General features: G+C 37.3%; 1 protein-coding gene across 6 annotated transcripts in view; it reads right to left on the reverse strand.

The window, feature by feature from the left end:
• The window catches only part of RAP1GDS1 (Rap1 GTPase-GDP dissociation stimulator 1), a 96,349-nt gene that overhangs the window by 43,398 nt on the left and 33,250 nt on the right, over positions 1 to 19,701 (reverse strand). For all 6 annotated transcript variants that reach the window (XM_035545805.1, XM_035545841.1, XM_035545822.2 and 3 more), the window contains one exon: positions 2,553 to 2,675. In XM_035545805.1, the coding sequence (XP_035401698.1) occupies positions 2,553 to 2,675 (123 nt within the window). The remainder of the gene's footprint in view (positions 1 to 2,552; positions 2,676 to 19,701) is intronic.

Genomic DNA, 19,701 nt, shown 5'->3' on the forward strand with positions numbered 1-19,701 from the left:
AACCAATAACAGAGACATTCAGAAGGTTTCCACTAACCTGGAGGGGAAGCAGATCCTTTGAAGAAAACACTGAAGAATCACTTAAAAAGTTAGGAGGAGAAGCACTGAAGGACAGAGTACCATAAACCAGTGGAGGACAAGATTTCAACAGAGACATTTAATTGTGTTGTGGTATTATAGACTGCAAAGATGTTTTTCTCATTCCTAAATCTAGCAAAGAAGAAAAGACTAAAGACCTCAGAAGAGTATTTAAAAGGTCGGTAGAGAAACTCCAGGTAGCAAATGCATCTGAGCCTTCAGTAGGCCCATAGTTGAAAGAGAAATGGCTGCAGCTGGTGAGACTAGAGTGACTCAAGTGTTTTTTGTCTGTTTGGATTTTTAAGATACAAGAGACTAACATATAGTATTAGGAGAAGGAAGAGTCATGTGAACTGGAGAGGTGAAATTGAGCAAGGGCACAAAGTGATGAAAAGGAAGAAATGAAATATGATAAAACCAAGCAGGCAAGTTAGAGGGATTTTACGTGGCAAGGTGGGATGGAAGACCACATGAGGGGAATGGGAAAGGAAAACAAGGAGTGGGGAAGAAAAAGATGTTCTTTTATTGGTAAAGTCCAGATTCAGAGTCAGAGGCACTACTCCCAGCTCTGCCAGAGCTGCATGGCAAGACCACAGGGAAATAATTTCAATTGCCTGTGTTTAATGCCTACCATCTGTATGATGTCAATAATGCAAATTTCTCAAAGTGTCCTGAAGCTTGTTGAAAAAAGATGCAATATAAACATGAAACAGTTGCATTCTCATTTAAGAGGACAAAGAAAATCATAGAATTCAAATGAGGTGTTCCCTACTATCCTGCTTACGCAACTATTTCAACAGAGATAGAACCCAAAGAGGAACACCCAGCTCATCTCAGTCCTGAAAGTGGTAGGCACCTTAAAGCACTTCTGAATACTTTCACGTTAACCTTAGCTGCCAGAGGTCCTAGTTGTGCCTACTAATTAACTCCAAGAAAAAGACAAAAGCTATTTTGCATGATGAACCAGGTAAAATGCCAGCTGTTCTGAAGAGCGTACTCATAACAGCAATTTAAAACCTGGCAGGGAGAAGGGAAAAATTAAAAACTATTCAGAGGTTTCATTTATTAATTCAGAGTGAAAGATACTGGCTAAAATGCTCTATAGAGAATCTTTCAGGAAACAGTGCATCGTAATCAGTGAAACTATTGTGAACGTTGCTTTTATTCCTAGCTCCTACTTCAGAAGGGAGGATTAAAAGAACTTGAAGATGCACAGTCAACTGGAATAGTCTAAATATACTTATGCATTTATTAAGTATGGAGGAACATGTGACAGGGCTGCACGAATCTCCATCATTCTGAAACATTTCTAAGTTTAAATTTCCATGTTTACATTTTTACAGGTTATTTATCTAAAAGCTTATAAACTAACAAAGTGTATCTTCTTCTCTTGGTAATGTTGCTGAACATTCGTGTATATATATATATATATATCATTGTCTCAAAATCAGAGAATTGGTGGAAGAGATTACAGAGAGGCTATCAGTAAGAAGCTGTAGTATTGTGATTCCATGGAAAAGGTGGGAAAGGAATGTGGAAACAATCAGCAATAATGTAGGCCCTTCTCTGAAGAGACACCAGCATGACAATTTACACAGGGAGACAGATTCAGCTGCCAGGACTGCTTGTGCACAGCAGGTAAGGGGCATCCTTCTTTTCTCCCCCTGGCCCCCAGGGAAGGAAAGTGCAAAACGCTATCAGTGCTTCTTTGGCTGGTAGAGCAGCAAGTCAAGGAGTGAGGAAAGTCAGCCACAAACCTCCTCTGCCCTCCTTGCAGGGTTTGCCCATATCCCCTGCCTGCAAAAATTAGGCCATTCTTGTGTGCTTAAGGTATGCAGGGTACTGGGTGAGCTCTAAGATAATTATTTCTAAAGAAAAAATACGTAGTTTTAGATTATCTTCCACATTACATGACTGTATGTTTATAATACATATGAAAATGGACCACTGATTCTCATTTGGGATCTTGTGTTCTTACTCTAACACTTACAGTGCTCTTCAGGTGGGAATTACTGTTTTTGGTGTGGTGTCAATGGCCACATAATGATGATAATGTTATCACCAATCTCAGACCAAAGTAACGATCTGCTATCCCTTAACCACATTTATACATACATCTGTTATAACTATGCATAACATAGTAATGTAATGATGCACATCTTTTTTTCCATATGCATTTCTTAAAGCTAATGGCATGCTATTTCTGTCCGATAACATACACTAGTGATTGTCTTGAAAACTAAATAGCATGAAAGTAAGGACTGAAAATATTCCAGCAGCCAAATGCTGTTTTAATTGTACTGAAAAGTAGAGAAATAAAATTTGACACAACAAAAACAAAAAGAGTGAAAAGGAGAGATATGAAAAAGATGTCTAATCTACAAAATGAAAACATAAATGAAGTAAAACATACTGACAAGTGAGGTGAAAAACTGAAGATGTTCCAGCAGAAAAGTTCTTGTAGAAAACCTCACCATTTCTGGCTACTTCTGCTATGATGTTAGCTACTTTTGCTGTGCAGGAAGATTGTGGCGTCAACAGACTCGCGAACACCTGAAGAACTCCACTTTTCTGGATTTTTTCACTCGTCTCCGTATCTGAAAAACACATCACACAAAAATGACTTGTGCATCAGCTTGCATGGGGGAAGGAAAGAAGAAAGAAAGGAAAGGTATATCTTCTCAAAGGTAATACTCAAAGTGATTGTTTTCCCATATAAGAAGCAGACGGCTACTTCATGTTTGTTTCATATGATGTGCTCATACATCTTTACAATTTGCCATTCAGAATCAATTAATCTTCATAGGATGACTGTGTGTTATATAAACAAATATGCATACATACTCATGCATACATAGAGCAACTACTGTAGAGACTGGCAGAAAGACTAAAGGCTATGGAGTGATATGCAGCAGCCTAAAGTACTGTGTAAAAAATCCAGGAATGGTACTCTGAAGTGACTAGTTATGGCAAACATTCAAAGAATGATGGGGAAATCCTAACACCTGAGGGCAGAGTATAATGCAGCGTAGGAGTCAGAAACTGGAGAAGGGGGAGAGCTAAACAGATCCTAGTCTAGACTCCTCTTATGCTCAGCTTGCTTATCTTCTATGTTACTCTGCTAACCTACAGTAGCTCCAGTATAGTCCCAGTAGAAAGGAAGGGAAAAATAAGAGTCCTTGTAATAGAGATTGAAGATTTCAGGACAAGGCTTTTCCTCCTTCTGCCTGTTACACTGAAGGAATTGTGCAGCAGCTCCGTAATAAGGCCCCACCCAGCACTGCTGGCCTAATGTTCTGTACAAACTGAAAATGAACACTGAACACGAGCATTAACTGCAATTAAACATAAGGTACTAGATGCTAAAATGTATTTTGCTAATGCTTTCAAATAACAGCACATTTGAGCTGAATATGAGTGTGATATGCATAAAACATGCACAAAACCCCTCACACCACTTAAAATAAAAGCTTTAAGGTAAGTGCAAGTTAAAATAAAAAAAAAAAAGCTAGAGCTTGCCAGTAACAGCAAGAAACCGATGTAGACTATTCCTGTAGCTGGCTGTCAGGCATTTCAGTGTTGAGAAGGCTGACCTCTCAGCATTGCTTTCTGCAGCTTCTCAAAAGCACCCTTACTGTGGTGCTATCAAGAGCTAACAAGACAGTCAGACTGGGCAGCAACAGTAGTAATCAATGGGTTTGCTTTTATATAGAACCTTTCAAATCAGGGAGTAAAGGGAGGGATAGATGCTCTTAAACAGCAAAGCAGGGGCCTTAAATTAATCCAATAGTTTTTTTTCAATAAAACGTTCTCTGCTTTCCCCCTAGACAAGTAAATATTTTTTTTATTTTTTTTTTTTTTTTTTTGTGCACCACAACCAGGTAGTCTTCTAGAGTAGCAATTTGCAACCATTTTTTAGCTGAGCTTCACCTGTGAATAGCTAACAACATGTCACTGGGCACTCTGCCTCCTCTTTCCTCACCCTCCTCCTCCCACTCCCTACTCTCAGGGCTGCAATTGCCTTTTTGACTCGTGGCAGCTCCAAGCCAACCCATGCTCCAAGCGCTGGGGACAGCTGCCCGAGCTGACCCTGAGCAGCAGCCCCCACAAGCCTGGTAGAGGTCACTCACGTTGGCTTTGTGGCTCACATATGGTATGTACATGCTTCACTGGCCGGGAGCCAGTGATGTCTAGGTGACAGAATAGGGATTCGAGGGAGAAAACTTCTAGCCTGGATTGCAGTCATGCCTCTGTGTTTCTGTATTTCTTGTGTTACCTTGGGATGCCAGTCTTTGGCTAGGACTACTCATCTAGAATACAGTGATGACGTCTGATTACAAACAGATTAGGTATGAAATGAAGATTAATTTCAATATAAGCATAATATACATGCTAATTATTATTAAGCTGTTTACAGTCCAATTAATTGTGATTTTTTACACTCACTGAGAACTCTGAAGATGCAATGTAAAGGAGCTTTTTACTTATTTGCAAGCTTTTGCAAGTTCTGACTTATAGCACGTACTTTGTACATATGTAAGGATGAAAGAAAAGTTTGAATCCAGAAAAAATCATGACAGGACCAGAGACTGGTCCAGACTTTTCTTAGGTGTCTACTAAAGAAAAGATTCTCCTCTCTTAAGTTCAAAAACAAGACTACAGAATTCAACACTGGACATGTAGGTATTTGTGAACCTGTACGATGTTAACCAGAATTAGTAGGCAGGAGACATTAATGCATTTTTTCCTGCCACGCTGCTAAGATATACAGTATCCAGTCTTATTTTTATGATCTGTAGTTTGATGGACTTATTACTGTGCAAAGAATAAATTACATAAACAGGACAAAATATATCCTGCAAGAAGTGGGAAAATAAAATTAAATGCTTCTCCAGGCCAGTTTTATGTAGCAGATATGCTCTGATTTATTTAACTGTGATAAGCAAGAGAGTATCAATAAAAACACAGTGCTTAATACACCCATTGGAAACTGGGATATCAGCTAGCTGATATCACATGGATGAAAACAGAACATTGACTTTTTTATTCTTAAGCACTACAGGAGCCACACCTGCATATGTTCTCCCCTTCAAAAAAACAGCATCCCACTGGTTCTTGTTACCTAGGCTGAGCACCAACAACAAACTTTTGATAGTTATGAAAGAGGGAAAACTGATGAATTTACCAGCAGCGAGCGTACGTCTCCCATCATTGGCAAGGGACACCCTTACCTCTGCTCTACCCTGAGTGAGTTAAAAATGCCATAGGGGTGCTCCAGCTTGTCTACTCCAAGTCTCCCTAAGCCCTGTACTTCCTCTGCAGAACATTAGAAATGGTTTTAGCATAGGCAACCCTCAAGTCTTCCCTTTGCTTGTTCTCTTCATAGGCTGGAGAAGGCCTGCCTGCCTTCCTGTTTGCGTGTGTATGCAAGAAAAAGGGAGTCTGCTACGGATGTGTACCTGCTGCATACTAGTTTTATTCTGGGCTTCCAAAAAAAAAAACATTAGAGGCTAAATTCTTTTGGAATTTTATTTCAACTGTCATCTTTTGAATTGTTTCAATGTATTGTCAATTGCAGTTGAGGCATACAAACCGAATGTTTCTATAGCAGCAAGAAAGATCTAGACAAAACTTCCACCATGTAATCTCCTCTCACACTCTCTATAATGGAGAAAACAGGAATTATAGTCAACATTAATCATGTGTTAACAAGTTGCCTTATGCTTACCATTTTAACTCCTTTAGCATAACCGCATTCCCTTTCACATCTGTTCAATCTGTGCCTTAAGGAAACCCGACAATCAAGGCAGCCTGATATTAGGGTGCCGCACCTCAAAACCATTTTGCTCTAACTGCATGTCCAGATTTCAAATGCTTTCTTTTAAAGCCTGATTTTGAGCCTGCATGCAATAACCCACCCATAGAGCACCGACTGCCCTTATCATGAAGGAAAGAAACTGCAGGACTGTGATAATGCTGCTTCAGAAACAGTCCTTTTGCACACAGTACAATACGGTGCTGTGCCACGGCAGCATAACTGGGGGGAGGAAAGCCCTAAGGTCAAACCTGCAGCTTTAGATGTCTCTTTATATCACTAGATATCAAGATGAAGAATATGTTAGATCACATAGTTCCAAAATCTTATTAATGTCATAGCAGGGTGATTAAAATGTCAATATCCTCGCTTTTCATGGTTTTTGCAGTGCCTGAAGTCAGAATAATAACGGGTGTGGGCAGGCAATTCTTTAATGCCATAGATCAGAGCTGGAGAGCTGAGCACCGGGGCTATCAGACTGCTTAATTAAGTGGCAGAAATCATTATAAGAAAAAATCCAATGAGTGTCTCAAATTAAATTGTCTCTCCCCTCTCAGCTCTATTTCCTGTTAGATTTTACTCCTCTCTATCTCACTCTTTTCTCATCTCTGCATCATTTCCTCCATCTTCAAGTGAAAGAGAAGGCAGGGAGTGGAAAGGGAAGGGAAAAGCATACCTGTCAGAATTGCCACTACTTGCTAGCAGAAGAAAAATACTGGTGCACAGTTCCTGCTCTCTTTGAATAAGGAGTTTAAGTTACACTATTAGATGTTTTGTTGGTGCAAGCAACTTCTTATTCCAGAAGAAAAAGAGTTTAAAATAACCCCATATTAGCGAAGGCTAGCACTGCAATAATTCCCTTGTTGTGGAGCTTTACATGAGAAATGAGGCACACCACAGAATTGTAAATAAGCAGCTCCATGAGCGTCCTCTTTATTAAGCCAACCATGTTAGTCTTTTGAAAAATGTATGTATTTCTAGCTGCAAAGATGTTTTATAAACCTTCAGAAACCACTGCAGAAAATTACCTTGGCTTTATAACGTCCCTCCCACATGTACTCATCAGAAAGAGGAGGATGAACACATGAATAAATAATGATGAACCACGTATATCATGAAAGTAACCTTCCATCTGTTCCCTCAAAAGACAGAAGGGAAAAGAACGAAGGGAGCAAGGGATATCTTTCTAACTGGTGCATTCTCTTATCTACCACAGCAAAAAAAAAAAAAAAAGTTCACGTACGATGCTCGCATCATATACCATATACTGCCTCTCGCAAGAAGCACTGTCTGTCTCTGCATCCTACTGCTGTTTTTTTCCAAACCACAAAATGGAGATTTTAGTCTGACTAAAAGAACACAAATAGTGGGTTGTAAAGAACCTAAGTAAAACAAATAATGTGATCTCATGCAACAAGACATACACCACAGAGAAAGGAGGTTTTTGTTTAACATACCTTAGCCAAAAAGACCATTCCAATTACCAAGATTTGTTTTTACAGAAAAAGAAAAGAGAGAGAATTAAATGTATAAATACATCTTCTGTTGGCACACTCCTCCCCACATAGGGAATTCCCCACAAATATAATCTGCTTGCTCATGTATCCTTCAAACTAGACCCCTAGGAGGGAGGGAAGATTCTCCCTTAGCTGTATGAATGTTTTCAGCATGGTGTTTGCTCTGTTCTGTCACTGCCAGCAGCAACAGGGCAACTTCAGCTCCTATTTTTTAATGAAGAAACAGAGATAGTGCACAGATGTTTGTAATTAAAATCTCAGCTCTAACAAGGAAGGAAGGACAGATGGAGAGACAGATTCACCAACCAGCTAGCTGCATGATTCCCACTGATTAAATACTCCAAAAGCTATATCCAAAGAATAAAAGTGAATTGCAGGATGAGACTCAGGACTTGAATAGCCTGTTGCAGGTACCAGTGAAGAAATTTAATAAACACACATGCCAGCTTTGTGTTCTGTAAAGAAACATACACATGAATACTTCCATGGGGGCTTTGCAGCACAAAGCAGAATATTAAGGTTAGGCGGCTAGGAGTCTGTTTTCCTGAGCTGGACCTAGTTTATTGCCCTGACACTTAGTTTGGTGGATTTATATGAGCTGCTAGTTCCCCCTGTCCACATTTCTGATTGACCCTCTGCAGGAGGTAACCACTTTGGTAGCCCAGTTGCTTAAAGAGTTTGATAATTAGTGCCTGAGCTGCCTAGTTCACTGTCTGGCATCCAAGTACAAATGTCATCCACGAGCACCTTCATGTTTTATACTCAGCTTGTGCACACGTTTTAATTTGCCTCCTCCATTGCTTGTACCAACTGGATTTATTACAGGACCTTAGGTACAACCTTAAGAATCCTCATGTTTTAGGTTTTCAATCTGTGTAACAGATTTCTATTTAAAAATACAATCAGATTTGAAAGTTGCATATTCTATATTCAGGAAATGTTTCATATTCCTTGTAAGCAATCTCTTAAGAGTGCTCTCAAGCAAGCTCAAATGCCTATCGTAAAATTCTGCCCAGTGCTATCTGAGAGACTATGTCTACATACAAAATATTTTTTCTTAGCTATTGATGTTTTTAAAAAGATTTGCTGCCAAAGCAGTTTAAGGGAAAACCTAATCTAAAAAAGATCATGTTTGTAAGTCACAAGGGATTGGGCCAAAGCTAAGAATGAAATTTCAGACCTAAAATTGAGAATTACATGCTCTCTATAAATACTGTTTTTTTTTGTTTTTTTTTGTTTTTTAAGAACAGGCCTTTTCTTCTGCTTCTGTATTACATTTCAAAAATACAATCTAAAAAGAAATTTTTATATTCTATTATCTGGAACTACTGTTCACTGAGGCCTCCTGAGAAGAAGGAACATATAATACTTAATCTTTATTTGGCACATTGTATATTCAACAAATAGTCCTTGGAATTTAACACTTGGATAAACATCATTTAAGTATTTGGCACTAACTAAATATATCACTATTAAGAGGAATTTATGTAAAATATAATCCCCCTAGGCAGCAGTGATTACTATCCAGTATCATTAGGCTAGGACAGTTTACTGGGAGATAGTCCAATAAAAAGCAGTCACCTTGATTTAGTATGTTCTAATTAAATAGGTATACTGTAATAATATATAATATACAGCATTTATGATGAAACATTTCTGCATTATGGGTAAACAGTGCCACAAAATTGCAGCAGTTTCATGAGCAGGAAGCATCTGTAGCAAAAAGAAAGAATGCTTTATAACGCAGTATTTGAGACAAAAATCCCTCTTACAAAATATCCATCAGAATCCCCAACTTCCATAAAGGCATTTGACTACCAGTCTTCTCAAGTAAACCTAATGGACTGCAATGAGCTTAATTGGCTGAGCTGGCCCAATTAGATTTGTACCTCTGCTACAAGAGATTATCTGCATCCGAGGCAGACTAGAAATTCTTGCTTGTGTGAGCATGCTGGTCTAAGACGTGGTCTTTTCAGTTCAACAGTTTCTTGCCTGCAAAACCCTATTGCTGATGTAACTATACTGGCAAAAGATAGAAAAATAATTAATATGCATTTTCTTGGTAATGTTACTTTCTGAGGGATGCAGTGTAAGTTATTACAAAGGAATAGCACAGTGTAAGGTATAGCAAAGGAATGTTTTAGCCAGTAGCAACAGCATCTGTACTAAGATGGTTTCCATCCTCTCTAAGCCTTCCCTGGCAGCAGAATATATAACACCTTCCTCAGGGTTTTAAGTACTATCTTCATTTTCTCATCAAAACTCATTTCATTTATGAAAATGTTCCTGTCAAAAATTTCTTCCTCTATAATCCACTATCACCACCTATGTGAGCGTAAGACTCGGATTTTATGCTTACAAGCCAATCAAAATTATTTTTGTCATGCCAAATATTCCAAATTATGTTAAATGTTATATTATTTTTTGCTAATCTAAATGTAAAGTATAATTCAACTGTAAATGCTAAATGCTTGTGTTATGCCTTTTGCTTTACATTTTATTACATTATAATCCTCATCAAGAAGACCAGGTTTATAGGATACCAAAGATGGTGTACTAAAGAAATAAACCAGAAACACCTTTGAAGAAAGAATGCTTCCCTTGACACCTACTGTCACACAGAAATCAAGACTGATGGTGACACGTAACAAAGGAGTTGCAAGAAGAGGCTACACACATTTTAGATCTGAACATCTACATAACTTTATACAAGTATAGTTCTTGAACTCAGTGGGACTAACAGCACATATGAATTTATGTCCTTCAAGGTATGAATACATGGAAATATTGGCAGAATCAGGACCTTTCTTTATATTCCTTTTACTAATTTTACTGTGTGCTCTAAACATTTGTGCTTCAGTAACTGAGCTAAATCAATAGAGATTTTGGGTGTGAGCAGCTGTTGCAGAAAGCAATGGGAATTAAGAAGATATGGCATCCATCACTGCCTAGGTACCTAGGTACATTTAGTTTGTTGGTTTTCTTTCAAAATTTAAATCTTTAAATCTGTCCTACCCTTCTCCCATTTCCTTCCTTCGTTTAAAAAATATGTACTACTTTATTCCTTGTTACTCATCCACTTAGCCTCAACTTTTCTGTTTCTGTTCCCTCTCCCTCTCTTGGTTTGAGTAGACAGATTAAATGAATTATCCCTGCACCACTGAATTCAAAGATGCTGGATCAAGACTTAGCAGCTGCTAAACAGGCACCACTTCGTGTCTCCAACATGCACAGAACAGGAGTTGTTGAAGGTGCTACACTGAGCTAAGGTAGCTCAGTGCTACTCTTAGTATTTTAGCAGTTTCCAAGACAAAGCAGGAACAACAAAGTAGTAAAATCTTTGTCACGGGCTAAGGCCATCATCTTCCTAAAGAATACTGTCATCTCAGTAGACAACTATAGATAGCAGTAGACAATTAGCAATAATATGGTTTTGTTCTTGCCTTTTTGGAGGAGGGCATTCTAGCTTTCATCTGCATATTTCCTTTTCGTAAGTTACCACTGCCCATTTGAGTGTTCAGGCTAGGACAGTGTTAGACATCAGGACTAACAGGCAGGCAGGGCTGCTCTGCTCAGACACAATAGGCACCCGTGGGTGGCTGCCTCCTCCAAGATCACTCATGGCTGACAGATGCTAGGAATATGGAGGGCAGACCTCAGGAGGCTCAGAAATCCACCTGGAAAGGAGACTGCTGCTAAGAAGAAAGGGCAATGATAAAGATCAAAGAGAAGTTAGAGAGCAAGGAAATTTAACGTTGAACTTGACTCCACTACTTATTAATAGGCCAGTGATTAATTGGTATCATTGCTTGCCTACTTGCTTGCACTACGCTGTCTTGCTGTGCTTGTCCACAGGCTTGTGTTGTTGCAGCTCACTCGGCAGTAATGAGCATTAAATCTGTGGGGGTGCTGAGTGCTCTTTTTTATTTATGTGAAATGACAGTAGCCAAAAGCTAATCCTACATGTGAGTGTCAGAATAGGGCCTACAGATGGTTATTATTTTGTTTTAGGCTATAATGCTGTGGAAAAGTTCACAATTATGAAAGCATTGTTACTCGGTCACTGTGTACCTGAAGTGAGACACCTCATTTTACTCTTATTCTGCTTAAATTTGACTTCAAAACTGCAAAAGGTTAGTTTGGTGTTGTTTATGGTGAAGTTTGCCTGAGCAACCTCTGAAATGTAGAGATTTTTCTCTATACTTCAGAAAAGGTCAGCTTAAAATGCCTATCAATGGGAACGAATGAATGTAATTTCAGGTAATTTTTGTATCTTAGAATAACTCTGCTAGGACAAAGGGTTCTACAGATTAGTTTTTTCTATGTTTGGGTTGGGAGGGTAACCAGTGTTTCACTTTCATAGTAATGTGTGAGACAATCACAGAAACAAAACATGAAATGACTACTGCTTAATACTGTATGTACTAAACAGGCACAACATTTCTCTGAAATAGCATGGCATTCTGATATGCTACAAGTTAAGCAGATAGACACTTATCTGACTCTGCAATTAAGTGCATGTATGTTGAACTGCCATAAATGTACAAAAAGACAACAGAAAAAAGGTAGGTAAACAGAAAAAATAACTTTTTTTTTCATAAATCAAAGGCATCAGCAGTGGCAATGCATTTGAAAAAAATCAGTTAAGCCAATATTTCTTAGGTGAGATCTGAATTTAGCAATTACAAAAAAATTCTCTCTGAATCTTCTGTGATTTTTTTCCTCCAGTACAGGAATTGTTCGGAATTGTTCTATGGCCAGTGAAGATCAGAAAAAGTAACGTCAATTATAGGAAGAGTATGAGTACAAGCTAAATTCGACAGCATATGGAAGTCACAGTTATAAAGAACAGAACAAAATCAAGAATTTCCAACTCAGATATAACCTCTGTGTTAACATATGGTTGTGAGAACTGGAAATCCACCAAAACATTGAAGACAGGAAACTAGATGCCTTTGAAGGCAAGTGTCTACAGAAGATTCAGGGCATAGGATGGTAAGTTTCATCTCTGATGAAGGAAGTGAGAAATCAGTACTTTCTGCTGAAATCCACCATTTTCTTTAGCAGATGCCAACGCATCCTCCTCTGTGATGCCATCAAATGGGATCCAAGGGGTTTCAGAAAACCCACTGGTGACTTTCAAGAGAAAACCTGAACAGAAGCTTTAGGTAGGAAGGCTGAGCTCACGATCTCAACACCAGAAAGCTGAAACAGCAGGAAGTGATGGAAAAGACCTGCTAGCATTTGCTCAGGAAGTTTGTAACATCGTGTTATTTTCTCTGATGTGACACAGTGAGTATATACAAATGAAAACAGGGCTTACAGTATATAGCTAAAATATGTTGGAGGGCAAAAAAAAAAAAAGGCAGAAAAAAATGACATACCAAAGAAGCCTTACAATAACGCTGAAATTTGCAGTTTCAGACATAAAGCTAAAATTTTCCTGTGTCATTTGATGGTTCCTTATCAGTGATCAGCATAACTCAATAAATAGAAAATTGTGCATCTTAGCCAGTCACGTCTTTAAGGTAAAGTGTGTTATTTTAAACCTTCTTCATTAAACTGTAACTGCTTTACAAAATTTCTAACCCCTTTTTCAAAAATGGGGCCCTGCCCTCTCACTTAAGCATATCTTTATTGGCATAATTTTGCTTCAGCATTTTTTTACACACCAACGTGCAAACTCACAGGCAGCCTCTCAAACAGCATGTGTAAAAAATGGTTGGAAATGCGTGTGCTTGTCTTTGCACTTCAGTCACACGCCAGGCATTTTTTGGAGCCAGGTGCTGAAGGCTGGGATTAGTGGGCATTTTCAGCCTCTTACGCTGAGAAAGAATATCAGAGCCAAAAATAATGTTCTCAGTCAATTTTCAGATTTCTCATCTGTCAAATCTGGGTTATTTATGTCTGCTATAACCTCTTGTATCTGAAATGCAGCATGTCTGGACTAGCAATAACATTTTCATTTTTCTGTTGTTACTGCAATAATTGTCCCAGAAGGCCTGTGGTTTAAAAGAAAACCGATATTTCCTTCTAGTTTTCTTTTTCCAGGCAGTCCTTTCTTGTGGACCTCTATTTGAGGATCTTAGGATAACTATTTTTTGATAGACGTAACATTTATGAGACAGCACTTCATAGGTATAAATCACTATATAATAATATGCAGCAATGGCCAATATTGTTTGCTATTGTACTTCCCTATCCGATTAACCTACCATTCCCAAAATCTGGTAGTACATAGTCATATCTTTTTAGATGTGAGAATAGAGCATTTGCTACTTCTTACCAGAAATGTAAGTTTATAATCTGTCAAAATACTCTTCTCCAGCATGTAACGTTTCCTAGGTTTACCTTTACCTTTCCTAGGTTTTATGTATAAAAAACTAGATTCCTAGCTGCAATTCAGCTATCACGTTTTTTTGTTAGTTTAGGCTGTCATTGATTAAGGCCTAAATTGAAAATATTTGAGCCAATAAAATCATAAATGGATGAAGATGTATCCATTGTCTCACAGACTTTTTTCTGCATAAAACAATTTAAGTTCCAATTACTACATCCTCTGAATTATGATAATAATAAAACACGTAACATTGTGCTCTTAAAACAAAACTCTTGAAACCAAATAATTGTTTTCTTTTTCATAACATAGTTCTTGGTTCCAAAATAGAAAATAACGTGAGCATGTAGTAATACTCAGCTACTTTTTGTTATTCAAAAAGTAATAACATTCAGTAATACACCAAGTCTAATGATTCCACTAGAGATGGTGTCATTAGATGTCATTTTTCTGCAGTATCTGCACTGAGAATTTCTGTCAGTCAGGCAAGCAAATATGCCTCCCTTGCATCTTCAGTTCCACTTGTATGTAGGGGAAGAATGACTTTTCAGAGAATGTCCTTCTGTAATTGCAATTATAACAAAATAACAAACATGCAAAATACCCTTTGATTTCAAAGTTGCTAAATACGACAGCAATTTAGCAAAAATATCACACCGAATATAAAGCTTTCACTATTATGGCCAAGACGTGTAGGCAGATGGCTCTGGGCTTCAGACGAGTATGTGACATTTTTGTGGTGTCAGAGGGCAGTCTGAAGCCCCAGGGAAGGGAACTTGCTCCCCGCTTCACAATGAACCCAGGGAGATGACATGACAATGCTTCTCTGAGAGAAATGCATTCACACTCACCTACCAGAGCTCTCTTTGCTTTCATTTCCTCCTGTGGATTTTTCTGCAGACTTTAATTCATTTTTTTCTTTACAGACTTTATTATAAAGCAGCTACAAGGCAAACTGTTTATTACTCTAGCCTATTTGGGGAGGGGGTGGGAAGGGGATGAAAACAACCCCTGTTTGTTAAACATTTTCAAATTATAATGGAAGGAATTTTAACATATTACACACAAAATGAAATTACATTTTGCAATGCACAGTTAATCTTAGCATTGTTGTTTTTAAGCTGAATTGAAAAAAAAAAAGCTGCAGAATCTCAGAATCAAATGCTCTGACAAACTAATTCCTCCTTTTTTTTTTTTTGTCTTTTCCAATTGTTATGATAATTCTGCACTTTGTATTACTGTAAACTATCTGCTTACAGGTCAGCAAAATTCTTTCCTGACAGTAACACACCAAACCATATCCATACATCTAAATTGTACAGGACAGACAATGGAGCCACTTGTTTAATATATAGTTTTTAAAAGATAACACGTGATATATGAATTTCACCTCCTGATTTGGTAGAAGCCAGTAATTCATTCAGTGCATGGCTGACTGACTCTATTTCTCTGCTGCTGACACTGCTTATGTATCATGCACCACAGCCTGCCTTCAGAGATCTAAAATACAGAAAGTTCAGCTGTTTAGAAATTATGAATGCTGCTGGGTGGAAGGAGATCAAGCACTTGTGTTTTGCTTTCAGAAATATGGTGGACAGGATGGGTACAAAGTCCCCAGCTATGCCAGTTGACTTCACTGGGAATGCTGGAGGAAGTTCACAAAATAAGGTATGTTTTCCTATTGTAAAGCATTTCTAACGTGTGCTTATCTCTTATTCCCCTGTCATTGCTACCTCTCTGAGCCTATAGCCCTCAGTTTTATCCAGTGCCTGTAGATAGTATATATGACTGGCCTCAGTCACAAGCGCTGGTGACACATAAGAACTAAAATATCTGCATAAATAGGAATAAATGTCTCTCCAAACAATGTCTCCTGAAGAAACCATCTGTGCAGAATTTTCAGACCCGGGTCTCAGATGTGAAAGGCTTTACTGCTGTCTCCCTAGACAAATAGTAGCTAAAAACATTTCAATTTGACTTGCTAAGTATTTACTGGCAGTTATCAGAAATTATTATCCGACTCACCCTTGTGTAGTATAGTACGTGTGTACGCATATGCCTTAATTTGGTTGGTGTGACAAATGGCAGAATAGCACATAAGGCTAGACAAGGGGTATCATGTTCCAAGGTACTACAATTATCAAACAAGTGATGGGTTGACAAAAGGATTGTTAAAAAAAAAAGAAAAAAGGACAAACAACAGATGACATAAAAAGAAATTAGAGCTACAACATTCATCTCAACTTCGCCATCCCTTTCTATATGGTACGTAATATGATATTGGAAGAAAGTAATTTGTAACATTTTAACATAAGAAAAAGTTAAAAGATTGCATGCAAAGTAAACGGAACCAAACCTGTCACTGTACTGTTGGAGACTAAGGAAATTACCTTATGTTTCTGCAACAACCACAACATATGCTGCATGCATGCAGCTAGCAATTAAAAGCAGTGTAATAGTTCTTTGTGTAGAAAAATTCCTGTGTAGATGCAGTATTTCTACACTGAACTTGTGGGAATGATACATTTTTATTTCCTTTGTTAAAAACACAATTTTGTACTAACACAGGGTTTAACTGTGGTTTTTGTCTGGTGGTAGATGGGAGTGGGTTCCATCAGTGTATTAAAAATACAGTAAATATTATGTAAGTTAAAATAATATTTACATTTCTAAGTCTTAGTGAATATAACTATAAGTTATGTGACTTAAGATACCACTGTGAACTCCCAATGAAATCACAGACCTATAAAATTTTATTAAAATAAACTCTATTCCTCGCATGGATTATTTTTCTATTCTTACTCTAATATGATGACTTACTGAACTATAATCAGAATGCAAATTTCATTAATATTATCATACACATGGGAATATATTAAGGGAAAGTAGAATCATTATTTGAGAAATTTTATTAAAACTATTTCTGTTACAATTAACCTATAATTTAGTATAAACAATCTGACTTCTAATTATTATTACTCGGCTTTTACCTTTCTTTGAAGGATCTCCAGTGGAAACATTGCTATTTTAATGTTATACGAAAACATAAGTAATGAAACTTTCCCATGTAAAACATATTCCACATTATCTACCTAGACATTATTTAATTCTACCCACAAAAGAAGAGACTAGCTATGAATCAATCATTGTGGCATCACTCCATGCACTCTGGGGACAGCCTGTACAGTATGAACAGTCTTCAGAACAGTCCTGGTAAATTCCCTTACCTTAAATATATATGTATGTTTATATATATATAAATATTTATAGTCACAAAAGGTTAGACTACTAGTCCTGTAAAATCTGCTTTAATAATAGGTTATTCTTAAGGTACCCAAACATGACTTATCTGGCAGAAACTTGGTAACAGTGTGTCTTTGAACTGTAGCTCACTGGTTCTCCCGTTTCAACTCATTTCAGGCAAATCAAGTTATTTAAAAAGAAATTGATTTAAAGTATAAAAAAAATGTTTCATGAAAAAAATCACATTTTAAAATGACAAAATGGGTATTTGACTCTAAACAATTTAAACTATGTTCTCTGACGGGTATGGAAGTCATCTCTTAAACCATTCTGTCATGTTGTCTTATTTTGTTTACGGGTTACGTGTTACTGCTCCTATCTACCAATATAAATTATGTCATTTCTGTGAAATGATTGACTTCTTGTTAATGGTAAAACATTTGTGATCATTTAGCCCTAAATGTTTGCTTGATATACATACATTGAGAGAGAGAGAGAGAGATGTATTAATACACAGAGGTATAGTTTGTAACACGTCTATATGATATTATCATCTATGTAATCTGTACATATGGTACACACCGTACCAAATAAATAAATAAATAAATCCACATTAAGAAGTTAACTAGATGGATAAGAACTATGAGAAAGGACATTCACTGGCTGCTTGGTCAAAGGAAGAAGGACTATCACAATATATTGGTAGCTCAACTATCTCACAGACTGCAGTGTTTAGAAAGACAATTATATACTATAACTACTTCTTGAACCAATCCATTACATGTAATTTACCTAATAATCTCTGAAGTCTTCTGAACGAGCTGCTGTTCTTACAAATTTATGCCGAAAGAGAAGCCTGTCTTCTTTCTGAATTTTTTTTTCAAAATCATCAGACTATCTTGGGAACTAAAGCCTGTTTTCTGGAAACTCAGTAAAACTTTGGTATCAAACTGTCTAATTTACTTGAAAAGCAACTGATTTATAGGCTCCTAATTTACTAGCAAGATGTTGAAAAAACTGTCCTATCTAACCCATCTAATTTTTAGTGAGTTATTTTAGACAAAATGCTTTTGCCGTTTTGGCTCTTCCCTCCCCCTAAATTGGATTATCATTAAACATACTTTCTTTAATGTCTTTACTTTGATAGTTTCTGTAAAACAAGCCTTTTCATACTCTCTTTTTGCACTAGCAAAGAATGTCTTCCCTAGTTCAAAGGTATCAGAAGCAAATTTTGGATGCACAGTTGATCACTAAGAAAGCTGACTCTCTTCTCCACAGAACACAGGCAGAGGTATAAGCGTATTGGCACCTAATCTCCTCTACTTTGTAGCTGTAGGGTAGTAATCTTTATCACAAAATACATCCTCTCCTTTGGGATACTGTCAAACCGGAAAATTAATTACCTAGAAATGGAAAGGTCAGTTTAATTACCCAAAGCTGGAACCGTATTCTCTGTTTTGGAGGACAACTTACTGCTTGCTTTGTTTTGAAGGATATCATCTGAATTGTCTTTCAGATATATATATTCAAGGTGCAGTTAATGTCCTGAGCAATTTAAAAAAGGGCAATAGTGCTTTTCTACTTAAGCTTTTTGATGAAAAGTTCACACAAGTCATCAATAAGTGATCATTATTAAACATTTTTGTGTTTTTTTGGTCACCCTGGAAAAAATATATGAAACTGCACCTCCATTGAGGGCAGCCCACTTAAGAATTTTAGTGGAGGAAGATCTCTATATCCACTGGAAATTAATTGTCCTTACCTCCACTTAGAGTTGAGATTTGCCTAACCTGTGCATTAGTAAGCAATGTCACTACATGTATAAAATCATTGTGAGGAGAATGAATAGGTGGTGGATAAAATGATTATCTTCTGGGCAGAGCAAAATGAGATGAAAGGTGGTACAGGAAGATGAGAAGGCACAGAAAATATGAGAGAAAACAGATACCAAGCAATAGCAAAAAAAGAGTCACCATCTTCACTGGCTAATGGAAAGAAGAAAAGGCAAAGTGTAGCAGCGGAAGCAAAGTGTGTTTGAAGGTATTTGTATTTAAGAACCTTTATTGCTTCTTGTCAATCTAGTTCAGTATTCTTTAAGTGAAGTGATCCAAATCTACCTCTATCTTGGGCAACTGAAAAAATGTACAGATCTGTATCACATGGCAGTTCATCAGGGTTATATTCATATTACTGACTTACATGTAAAAAACATGGTAAACCAGGCAGGGATTAGAGCTAAATTCTGTAAAACTACCCAAGAAGAGAGAGGTCAAAATCCTAATCTGTTTATCTGATTTGGCAGCCACAAGATCAGAAGAGAAAGGATTTTGGAAAGAAGAGTAAAGCCCCAGACTGCAATGGAAGAGAGTCATCTGGTTGCAAGGAAGCACTGGTATGTTTGCTGTGCATTAGTCAAAATTACTTTGCATCTGCCAAACTTGTGCTGTGACACAGCTATGCAACCTTCATAGGCAAAATGATAAACTCTGCTATTTATACTAAGCACTAAGTGCATTGTCATTATTCATACCGTCTTCTTTTTATTGCTTAAGTTTAAGCATTAGACTTTAAAATATTGGAAATACCAAAGCCAATTGAAAATTGGATTAAAGAATTGGATATGCCTAATAAATAAACCTGTTATAAAAATGATTCATCATCTTCAAAAAATGAGTTGATCTAAAAAACAGAGTTTATTATTTCCTGGCTGA

Source organism: Cygnus atratus, chromosome 4 (assembly GCF_013377495.2).
Source record: "Cygnus atratus isolate AKBS03 ecotype Queensland, Australia chromosome 4, CAtr_DNAZoo_HiC_assembly, whole genome shotgun sequence".
Taxonomy (NCBI): Eukaryota; Metazoa; Chordata; class Aves; order Anseriformes; family Anatidae; genus Cygnus; species Cygnus atratus.